The 12,167-nt window shown below is 48.9% G+C and overlaps 2 protein-coding genes across 2 annotated transcripts; both read left to right on the top strand.

Moving 5' to 3' along the window:
- Positions 1-6,548: 6,548 nt before the first annotated feature.
- On the top strand, positions 6,549-7,589 carry PV10_08477 (uncharacterized protein; the record flags this gene model as incomplete). Its single annotated transcript, XM_016373502.1, has 2 exons — positions 6,549-6,820; positions 6,936-7,589. 2 exons carry the CDS (start codon positions 6,549-6,551, stop codon positions 7,567-7,569), a joined length of 906 nt encoding a protein of 301 aa, XP_016220413.1. The 3' UTR covers positions 7,570-7,589.
- A 1,674-nt stretch (positions 7,590-9,263) lies between these two features.
- Positions 9,264-11,175, top strand: PV10_08476 (uncharacterized protein; the record flags this gene model as incomplete). Its single annotated transcript, XM_016373501.1, has 6 exons — positions 9,264-9,363; positions 9,416-9,479; positions 9,527-9,906; positions 9,981-10,553; positions 10,623-10,814; positions 10,877-11,175. 6 exons carry the CDS (start codon positions 9,264-9,266, stop codon positions 11,173-11,175), a joined length of 1,608 nt encoding a protein of 535 aa, XP_016220412.1.
- Positions 11,176-12,167: the final 992 nt, after the last annotated feature.

Genomic DNA, 12,167 nt, shown 5'->3' with positions numbered 1-12,167 from the left:
AGCTACTAGGTACTAAGTGCCACAGGCTTGAGATCACGCAAAATTATTTTGTGCGTATTGATCCTTAGGCGAAATTGCCTACTTGTTCCGCATCTTGGCCTTCCTGGCCAGTTTTGGGCAGCCTTCACCCCCGATGGCGTAACAGGTTTCCAACTCGATATACAACAGCCTTATGCCCTGATGGTACAACAAACTTCTACCTCGATGGCATAACAGGTCGATACCCTGATGTACTAACAGCCTCTTGCCCTGGTGGCATAACAGCCTTGTACCTTGATGGTCTAACCAGTGTCTACCCTGATGATACAACATCCTTCCACCTCGATAGTATAATAGCCATTCAGATGCGTGATCCTTCTCATTCTAGACCGATATAGCATATGCATCATACATGTTCTGCGACTCTAAATATCTGTTGTCGCACCTGGGACAAATCTTCGTTCTTGATGAGACCGCTGTCAGTGAAAAAAAACTCTCTAACCAGTCATCCATTCCCCAGGAGCCAATATAATTATACTTATATACTTAGTGATTACGATCAAGCACTGCAGAGAAAATCTCTCTCGAACCTGTCCAGCAATATGGTAGTAGAAGAAGTTCTTAGTCAAGACCTTGATCAAAGTCTCCCAACGGAATCACTCCTCTCCTCTCGCAAACGGAGTCTGCTTAGCTCAATGGGTCCCCCTTGGATCAGATTCACAACTTGGTGAAGACGGGCATTGTTTCGATCGGGGCATCAACAGTCACAGACTTGCCACCATCGTACGTGTTACCGTCCACACCCTTCCACCTGGTCCCAGCCTCAGGCAAATATACTTCGCGCTTGGTCTGACCAGGTGTCAAAATGGGGGCCACCAAATACTTCGGCCCGTACATGTACTGATCCTCAGTCTTCCATGCCTTATCATCCTGAGGGAAGTCGTAGAACAAAGGTCGCATCAGTGGATCACCCTTCTCATGCGCCTCGTTCATTAGTTGTCTGGTATAGTCCCTCAACTCCTCTCGAATGTTCAGATACTTCTTGCAGATGCCGTAGATCTCTTCTCCATAGGACCAAACTTCGTTATCTGCACCGGAGCGAATGTAGCTGTCTCCGAGAGGTGTCTGTTTGGGTTCCCTGTCACCGTGAAGTCTCATGACGGGGCAATATGTACCCCATTGAAACCATCGAACGAGGAGTTCCCGGAACTCAGGATCATTGGGATCACCGCCATGGAACCCACCAATATCGGTAGTGAACCATGCAAATCCGGACAAGCCCATGTTCAAGCCTGCCGCCAACTGATTTCTCAGACTGCCCCAGCTGGAAGCAATATCGCCTGACCAGACCAGAGCACCGTATTTTTGACTTCCGGCCCACGCGCACCGCACAAGACTGACAATCTCCTCTTGTCCAGCCTCTTTCATGCCCTCGTAGAAGGCCTTAGTGTAATCAGAGGGGTAGAAGTTTCCAACCGTCAGGTTAGAACCTGCATGGTATCTGTAAATGTCGAAATCATATACTGAATACTCAGGTTCAGCCTCGTCCAGCCAGTAGGCGCGGATGCCACGGTCATGGTAGTTGCGTTTGGCCGTCTCCCAGATGTACTTTCTTGCGGCGGGATTGGTAGCATCGAAGTGGATGGGGTAGCCGCGACCCTCCATTGATGCGCGGATACCGCGGTCCTGACGAACGAGAAGTCCTCGACGGAGCATTTCTTCATAGTTCTCCGATTGCTTTTCGACTGTCGGCCAAATAGAAACCATGAGTTCAATATTAAGACTCTTCAATTCTGCAATCATGGCATCTGTACTCATAGATTAGAACACGGGACGCCAAAAACGCAAGACTTCTGCAGAGAAAATGTCTTACCTGGGTCAGGCCAATATCTGGAATCGAATTTCCAATCTCCTTGAGCGGGCCAATGGAAATAGTCAATCACAATCAAATCAATTGGTAGGTTGCGCTTTTTATATTCTCGCGCGACTGTCATCAATTCATCTTGAGTCTGGTATCGCAGCTTGCACTGCCAGAAGCCCAAACCATATTCTGGCATTTTGGGGACATGGCCTGTGACATCTGTGTAGCTGCGAACAATTTCTGAGGGGCTGTCACCAGCCACAACCCAGTAGTCAAGAATATTGGTGGAGTATGCCTCGAAGGAGGTTGTCAACTTGCTAAAAACTGCTCGCCCAACGCCAGGGTTGTTCCACAAGAAACCATAGCCCAAGCTTGACAAGGCAAATGGAACAGTGGCTTGGGAGTTTCTTTGGGAAAGTTCCAAGTCTGCACCCTTGAGGTTTAAAAATGGTTGTTGATACTGCCCCATGCCATATATCTTCTCATCAGGATCCTGTGACTCGAATCGGGCCGTGAGATGGTAGTCCCCTGAGCCAAGTCGGGGCTTCCATTCCCGAGCTTGGATTTTCAGCGAACTGCATTTGGGATCTTGTAGGTCGAGACGATGTCTTGCATACTCCTCAAGGAGAATTTTGCCGGTCTTGACGTTGGAAACAATGACCTTGCCTCGGTTGGTGATATCAGCCTTGATCTTGCCGTTAGTCAGGGATGCCGTCTTTTGTTTAATCTCAATGCTGCTCTTGACGGCTGGGATCTTCTCCGTCAGAGCCCATTCGTTCTCAGGGATCTTTGCCAATTGAGTCGCACGAACTCGGACGGCATTGTGTCCCCAAGGCTCGATTATCAGAATCTCAGCATCATAGCGGAAGACCAGTCGGCCATCTTCATTGGTGAAGCTGGGGTCTGGCAGAACACCATATTCTTGGAAAGGCACTTGACGAGACATGTTCAAAGTATGTGACTATTGTTTTCGGTGGCTTTTTTTCGGCGTAGACCAGAATATCGGCGCCGGATCCCATGTAGCCGGTACCGACATATATTCAAGTTATACTTACAGTAATACCTACAACGAGTTGACATGTCTGGAAACACCATGATTAATTAGCCTAAAACAGTGATGACGATCTCATAAATCTCTCATAACAGCGTTCTTGGAGAAATCATCAGGGGCTGATCTATATGGCTAGGATTAATTGTCCCGGTCTTCGGCGCGTGTGCGGGCTTCATGGCGTGGGGAAACGTGGAGGCAGCGCATTGACGTCTGTCGCCCCGAAATTCAGCGTGCTAACACTACATCAAATTCAGGTGATGGACTGCTGCCCCCAGAGCAGTTGTACGAGGACTCTGGAAAGCGACTTAATTATCGAATCTAATACAATATCTTGTAAGAGAGGACTTATTTATTACAAGGCCATTACATTCATTACCAAGTTTGCATAGTGACTCTTATGACTTTCAACCAACAGGATTATCTTAGTGGGGACCTCGGTCAATACTACTACAGCGGCGAGCAATCTGAGGTCAACAGTAGTGTCGTAACGACCACGAAGAATTTTAGGTCAACCTCGACATTGGAAGGGTAAGCGAAACAGCATCATCAAACATGCAAAATTATGAATACATCAGCCCATCAAACGATTCTCCCAAGAAAGAGTGAGATAGAATCATTACAACGACAATACCTTAATTCTGACTCGGCTGGTCGGGACGCCAAACACATAAAAAGACCTTGAACCCGAGCCGATATGATGGATGTGCGTCTGAATAAGGTGGATACATGGTAAGCTGGAAAGCCTAGCGATTGGCCAGAACAGTATGCCAAGGCTTGGAATGCGACTTCTGCTTCTCCAATTCTCGCTTAGCCCCTAGCCTTTCGTCCAAAGACATCGCCCTGGCAAACGCCATCCGGTAACCGGCCGTGCAATTCAAGATCCTGACTGCTTGGCTTTCTCCATCATCTTGTAGGTTAAGGATGCTTAAAGCACGCTATGATGTTAGGATCATTTTCATTTAGCCTGATTCCAGAAACTTTACTGCAAATTTCCCTGCTCCGGTCGAAGGAAGAATGGAGATAAACCTGTACTTTGTGAACTGGGTTGGCATAGCACTCGGCCTTATGATACGAGCCTCGGCTGACTGGACCCGGCCGGCTCCATTGTACGTGGGGGTTTGTACAAGTATAGAGGTGGATCTACCTCATAGTATTTCACTTAATATAGGTTAGCCTTCTTTCCGGCTATTTTCCTGTCCCCATAAAGCGTGGGATGATTTTGCCACGAGGTCACGAGCCTGGATTTATCCTGACCATAGAGAGTTGTCTGGCCTGGGTTAGTTGGATGCCGATCTGGGGTTATTCAAAGTCCCCACAGAATTCTCCGTTCTCCCTTTTCTATTCTACCGTGTGATTGGGTCGAATCTAAGCGATTTGCACAGACTGCATGATATTTCTATATAGCTTTCTGCTCACCCGCACCGCACTCTACCTACCCTCTTCGCAGCCTCTACCGCTTTACTAGCATTCCCCTTTCGTCATTACAGAACAACCCACACTATGGCACCAACCGTGGACGAGAAAGTCCTAGAGGCAACGCCCGTCGAGGACGTTAAGTCTAGCCTCCATGCCTTACAGGAGGCTAAACAAGCGTCTGCAGAGGAGCATAATACGACTTTTAAACAAGCTATGAAGGAAAACTGGAGAGCAGCACTATGGTCCGCTATTATATCCCTTACTATTGTTATGGAAGGCTATGATATGGCGCTCATGTCAAACTTTTTTGGATATCCTAGCTTCCAACGTCGATTTGGAGCCTATGTGAGTGCTCCTAATGATAAACAAAGCCAAAAAGACCTAAAAACCCAGCCGATCTGAAATATTTTAGATCGGGGTTAGGGGAAGGGTTAGGGTTAGGGTTGCTAACAATTCTGCGATAGTACCCAGAAAGGGATACCTGGCAACTTACTGGTGCCTGGCAGGTTGGCCTGCAAAATGGAACGTTCTCCTGTGTCATCATTGGTGGTTTCATCAATGGATGGGCCTCAGCTAGATACGGGTATCGACGGACTGTTCGAGTAGCCCTTGCTGCGATGATCGGCTTCATTTTCATCTCTTTCTTTGCTGTTCGAATCGAAATGCTTCTTATCGGCCAGATGCTCTGTGGTTTGACATGGGGTGTTTATGCAACTACTGGTGCGATCTCCGCCCCTTTTCCTATCTGTTCGAAGAAACTTACTAAATGCAGGCCCTGCCTACGCATCCGAAGTCTGCCCTCTCGCCCTACGAGGCTATTTGACCGTTTACGTGAATCTATGCTGGGCTATGGGTCAGTTCATCGCGGCAGGGGTGTTACGTGGAATGCTGCAATACTCATCCCAGTGGTCGTGGCGTGTGCCGATTGCTATCCAATGGATGTGGCCCCTGCCTCTCATCATTCTCGTTACATTGGCCCCCGAGTCTCCATGGTGGCTGGCAAAGAATAATCGCTTCGAGGAAGCAGAGAAATCATTACAAAGACTGTCGAACCGGACTCAGGAACAATGCAGAGCAACTCTAGCTCAAATCCGACACACCATCGAACTCGAGTCGGAGATTCAATCAAGCGGAAGCTATCTTGACTGTTTCAAGGGCGTTAACCTCCGTCGCACAGAGATCTGTATGGTCGTTTTTGCTGGGCAACAGCTCTGTGGGGCCACCTTTGCCTATACCCCAACCTATTTCTTCCTACAAGCGGGTGTGAGCACAGATAACGCCTTCAACATTGCCATTGCTAGCACTGGGATGGCATTCATTGGCACTTGTCTGTCGTGGCTCTTGCTTTCTCGGTTCGGTAGACGAACTCTATACTTGTGTGGCATTGCTTTCATCACAGGGGCTCTGCTCATTGTTGGCATTTGTTCAGCAGCCTCAACCGCTGCAGGATCAATGTGGACCCAAGTCTCGTTCGTTCTGGTGTGGAAGTTGGCGTATTCGTTGACGGTTGGACCCATTTGCTATGCAATCATCTCGGAGACTTCCGCTGTTCGCCTGCGACCACAGACCGTTGTCATTGCAAGAAACACCTATTGTGTCGCTCAAATTGCTGCTGGTGTTCTCAACCCCTATATGGTAAGCGACGTGATTGATCTTTGACTGTCGAGAGACACACGCTGATCAGTATCAACAGTTGAACCCCATCGAATGGAACTGGAAGGGCAAGGCAGGGTTCTTCTGGGCAGGCACATCTGCTTGTGTCACTGTCTGGGGCTTCTTCCGCCTACCCGAGACCAAAGACCGAACATACGAGGAGCTTGATATGCTTTTCGCAAAGCGAATCAAGGCTCGCAAATTCCGTGAGACTACCGTCGATGCATATGCTGATAACCCACATGAACATTAAACATCATTGGGTCTTGCAAGTCGGAAGCTTTCCGATTATCGATGCAAATGTAGATAGTCTATGGTCATGAGTCTATGCGATAGTTGTCTGTCTCATGTATATAGTACCATCAGACATGTCTTGGGGAGAAATACTAAGTAAATACTACCATCAGGGCAACCTTTGATTGGCCTGGTGCATGACTGGAACTTTGGCCCACCGTAGTGACACATAAACTAAAACACAAACGACACGCGTTCTAACCAACGTCTGAGGCTGAAACGACATCTAGCAACAGGGAAACTAGCCTCTCTAGGAACGCTGAAAAATATCAGCGCAAAGTGCTGCTGTCTAGTATGTCTTCTATACCTTCAACGGCAGAAATCTCGCGCGCTAGCTTCCAAGCTGTACTTGCGCTCTATCCTGCTTTTGCTAAGCAGGCATACGGCGTGAGGCTCAAGGACCCAAAGAAGGTTGCTGAAGCTGTTCAACGCGACAAATGGCGTTTCGAAGATCTGCCGTCCCAGATAGCCGCAGCCCGGAATGGGGAAACTACACTTGCCATGAAGGATATCAAAGCAGGAGGATTGACCAAAGATGCATTGGAGAGATTAGTCCAGTGGAAGATGTGAGAATTCCCCCTAACTGAATCAAGGGCATCCAAAGATGCCACACTCTCACCTAAAGTTGCTTAAGCGTCGCATTTGTCATCGAACTATAAGAAATTAACGTGTTTCTCGCAGCACACATGGCCAATTCCGACCTTTTCTGCCGGGTATGGTTCGCAAGAACGACCCATCTGTGATCCAGCAACAAACTGCCCTTGCTTTCGAGACCCTTGAATCATCGGATTTATCGTCTCCATCCACTCAGACGATCATCAAGGCTCTCGATATCGTTTGCAAGCTATCCGGAATCGGTCCAGCAACGGGAACGTTGATCCTCAACCTATATGATCCCACAAACGTGCCATTTTTCCAAGACGAGTTGTTCGCATGGCTTTTTCCCGAGTCGAAGGGAGTCAAATTAAAATACAACCAGAAGGAGTATCGCCAATTGATTGAAGCAACTCAACCTATATTAGAGCGACTCAAAGTTACAGCGATGGACCTCGAAAAGGTTGCATATGTGCTTGGACACAAAGATGTTGTCGATGACGAATTAAGGCAAAAGTTAGATGAGGCCTTGAGCCAGAGTCTCTCAAGCAAAGACGAACCAGAAACAGGATTGGACAAATTGAAGGGCAGTGCCCCGTCTGCGGACCGCGAGGAAATCGCCCCTAAAGATCATCCTCAGAAGACGCGGAAACGGCCAGTTGGGAATACCTCCAACGCGGATGAAGAGCCAAGGAAACGTCGATCGCAGCGTGGAAAGTGAACAAATAACCTTGGTGTGACAAAACATGGTTCTTCTTGCTTAGCTAGGGACACGTCACCTATTTATTAGCCTGTTGTCTGACCGAAGCCAAATGTAGTGATTGCCAAGTTTGACGGAGCGCCACTTGAGAAGACCATCAAAGATAAATGGTTACTGCGCAGTGCTCGATATTATTCCGCCAATACCATCTCTTTTTCTTCCCCTGGGGTGATGTCTATCGCAGTAGCATAAGGGAACTCACGATGCTGTTGCATATGGTGCCGCTACGAGACCTTGAATTTGATCAGGTGCAATTGTGTCCATATGGTAATATCCCTACAGGAGGAGTCTTGGTGTTGAATATTGAAGCCCACCAAAACCCGTCTGCAGTACCAGCTCTTGATATCTGTCCGGAGACGTGTGGAACTCAATCATCTCTGCCTCGTTGCTACCAAACAGCTTCTCCTTTGTTATGGAGGTCGACAGATTGCCATCCAATATCTCTCTGATGGGCCAGGAGATCTCTACGGCCCAACCTTGAATTGCATCGTTGGAAATGAAAACTCCAACGGAATCATCAGATATGTTACTGCTGGCTTTGAAGTGCGCTAAGGATTAACATGGCCACACCTTGATAAGTATGGCATCCTCAGCGACTCTAACAAACTCTTCCATGTTGTGTGGCCTCGGGCGCACCTCTCACCTACTCGAGTAGCCGCTTACTGCTGGAGGTTTCCCCCATGGAGAGGCTACCTTTTCTCCATACCACACACGCCAACGCCAGCCCCAGCACCACCGACAATACTGTGAGCAACCCAGGCGAAAAGCGGTGAAGAGTACGCTGACATGCATGTAGGACAGGCGATTTGTCTCATAAATGTATTGATAATGGTAAAGACCTAGTCGCTTCCACAGATGGCCTAAGGCCGGGATCATCCCGGTATGTAGACGTCGAAGATGAAGCGACCTGTACCTACAAATGGAGTTAAGGGGCACACCAACGACCCCAATGTCTCCCTCTAGACTAGTGGGGTCATCCTACCAACTTTCTTTACACATTGCCACCAATAGGGTGTGGCGACGATGGATTTGGGGTCAAGTTGTTATTGGGGAAGAGGGCCAATGACCTTATGTACATGTTTGATATTCCAACTAAATCACCTCCAGGACTGGGGCTCCGAGCCCTGCGCAAACTTGTGTGACATGGCAAATTCTCATCACCTTACTAATCTCCTCGCCTGTGTGGGCGTGGTACGGGTTTTCCGGGCTTCTCCTCGTCACCCAATAGCATGGTAGACATATGGCTTGATTCGTCCTTGGCGAGCCCAAATCGCACTCGGTTATCGCAGGTGGTGGGGTCTGGGGTCAGGGCCGAGGGGCTCCACGCTTCCCCCAGCTCGTTGGTCGAGTCGAGCACTGGCTCACGACAGTGCGGCCAGTCCCCTCGTGGCTTTGGGTGCTGATCTTCCTAAGCACAATTGACTTCAGCCAACCCCAATGATATCCGTGGAACCCCAAATCTAGAGCCTCTTACCAGATGTGATAATAGCCGTCATGAAGCCTTCGAACTCGACAAGACCATGAATGAAAAGTTGAGCCCCCGCCTCGTTGACATCGTCTGCGTTTCGATAATTAGCTCTGTCGAGTTGATTTGAATCTACGGTCCCATATTCCAGCAAGTTGCCCCACCAAACGCATGCGGTCCTTATAGCACCATGACACTGTATTTGCTTCCTGCCATTGGTATCGCCTTCCTTGGCGTCTTGTCGTATGTCGTTCTGTTTGTTGGTAGACGAGGACGAGGTTTTCCTGATGGTAAGAGCTTCGTCGCACATTTTCCTGAACGTGGGCTTACAAAGTGACACAGGCCCCCCAACACTGCCAGTCATTGGCAATTTGCATCAACTTCCAAAGAAGAAGGTGTTTCTCCAGTAAGTGCAAGACTGTGCCCATGAGGGTTTCTTCCTGACTCTCCTAGATTCACGAAATGGGCAAAACAGTATGGAGGCATGTACTCGCTGAAGCTTGGGCACGGCACGGCTGTTGTCCTGACAGATCGCCGAATCATCAAGCAACTCATGGATAAAAGGGCCTCTATCTCTAGTAACCGACCGAGATCCTACGTGTCGCAGGACTTGGTCACGGAGAATGATCACTTGCTCTGGATGAATAACACGGCGACCTGGCGTGTCGGGCGGAAATTGATCCACCAGGATCTCACAGAGTCTTTGTGTGAGAAAGAACATGCAAAAATCCAGCATGCTGAGACGACACAATTGCTATATGACATACTTGAAACTCCCGATCTCTGGATAAATCATCTTAAGAGATTTAGCAACAGTATCATTATGAGTATAGGTAAGGTTTTCCAATCTGGTGCCTCGACATCGAAGAGAGGCTTTCTTCTCTGGGCATTTACTTACAAAGTATAGTCTATGGGATTCGCTCACCTGCGTCAAACTCCCCATACATCTCTAGGCTCAATGAGCTCGTTGAGATTTGGGCAAGGATCAACGAGTTCGGAGCCACACCTCCTGTAGATCTATACCCGTTCCTGAAATGGGTGCCTGAAAAGCTCCTTGGCAACTGGGTGACTCGGGCCAAGAAGGTCCATGACGAGTTAGATGTTCTCTACTACCGCCTTCTTGCTATGGTACGCAAAAGGCGAGAGGCCATCGGCTCAAAAGGATGCATAATGGACAGGTTGCTAGATCAACAGGAGAAAAGCGGGATGCACGATCACCTGGTCGCGCTTTTGGGAGGAGTGACTATCAAGGGTGGCTCGGATACTTCTGCAGCAACGCTGAGTTCCGCTGTTCAGGCACTCATTACCTGGCCAGAGGTGCAGAAAAAGGCTCAGGCTGAGCTCGATCGCGTAGTCGGTGACGATCGTCTTCCCACGATCGCGGATTACGATCAGTTGCCGTATATCGCAATGCTGGTCAAGGAGACCATGAGGTGGCGTCCAATTGCGCCTCTAGGTGTGCCTCACGCCCTGTCTGAAGGTAAGAGCTCTTCCATTCCTCTGGGATTTGCCTCGGGCTGCAATAGACTCTTGACTGATCATATCTTAGACGAGGTGGTAGACGGAAAGTTCTTACCGAAAGGCACGATATGCTTCGTCAACGTATGGGGTCTTCATCATGACGAGAATGTTTTCCCTGACTCCCAAACCTTCAATCCCGATCGCTATGAGGGCCGCACACAGTTTGCTGCGGAGTACGCGAATTCTGCGGACTTTAATGCGCGTGATCATTACGGCTATGGTAAGTGTTCATTCACGTCTCTGAGATGGAGTAGAAATGAGTATACTAACGGCTCGAACCAGGAAACGGTCGTCGACTGTGTCCTGGCATTCATCTTGCCGATCGCAATCTTTATCATGCATTGGCCAAGATCCTCTGGGCTTTTGACTTGTCGATGGCTGAAGACCCTGCAACTGGCAAACCTATCGTACCAGACACGAGTATTGAGACAGGCTATCGAGAAGGGCTCACCAATGCAGCATATGACTTTCCTTGTAAGTTCACGGTTCGATCCGAGGCGAGGAGACAGACGATCTTGCGAGAGATGGCCGACGCGAAGGCAAACGTTTTTTCGAAGTTCGAGTCGACAGATTTTTCATAATCCCCAAGAGGGGCGAATAATGTGTTACGGGCATCGATGCTCGGACAGGGAGACCAAGCGTGTCGTACTCTATCTCAAGGTGATGAATCAGTGGGAGGTGTATCTCCATTATAGGTTATGATCCGTCCTGGCTTCTTTAATTGCCTTTAGGGTGGGAGATAGGAATCGTGTCGAGGAGGAGTCGCAGTTCTTGCACCCGCGTTCATGAGGGCCACGGTGACCTCTGCGGATAACTGCTGAGACCTGTTGGATAAGTAGTTCAACCAGTCGAACCAACCAGCCGAGAGAAGACCAGAATGCACCGTCGTCGATAAAGTGGATAGGGATGAGACAGTACTTTGGTGTGGACGTGAAGGGCCATCTGGTTCCTTGTTGCTAAGCGGCAACGCCCTCATCCTCGAAAAGCACCATCGAATGAAAACCTTGCACTTTGGGCTCTTCATCTGACAATATTCTCTGACCTATCAATCATGATAAGTCTTGGGGGGTGTGTAGCTGCCTGGTAACGCGACGCTTGACCCTGCGCGTTCGATGGGTGTCACAGCAGCCACTGGCGTGGCTGCTTCCTGCCAGAGATTCCCAAACTGGAGAGACTATCTCTGCGACAAAACGCATCCAGCCCACAGTCATTACAGCTAAAATATACTCTTGAACTTACACGGTCGAAAGCTATGTACCGCTGGTCGTGGGGCTTGTTTTGTATAAAAGAATACGCGACGAAAGAGGTGTAGGTTCCTAAACGCAGATTCACCTGGAGACCAAGGCCCATCTCACCTCCGGCAATAAGAGCACGCACATTGTACAAACCTTCAGTCCTCCTCTTTCACTCTGCATTTGCCTGTTTGTTCATTTGTATATCGCGACAGTGGAAGAGGCGGTAGGGGGATACGCTGCGCTGCCAGGATACCACTTAGATTCTCCGACTCGAGTGCTGGGTAGCCGTCTGGATGGTCGTATTCGTCAGAATAGATGCCAGTGTCGATAAGCTTGTG

Source organism: Exophiala mesophila, assembly GCF_000836275.1.
Source record: "Exophiala mesophila strain CBS 40295 unplaced genomic scaffold supercont1.6, whole genome shotgun sequence".
NCBI classification, from domain to species: Eukaryota; Fungi; Ascomycota; class Eurotiomycetes; order Chaetothyriales; family Herpotrichiellaceae; genus Exophiala; species Exophiala mesophila.
This window is presented reverse-complemented; position numbering and strand designations above follow the sequence as displayed.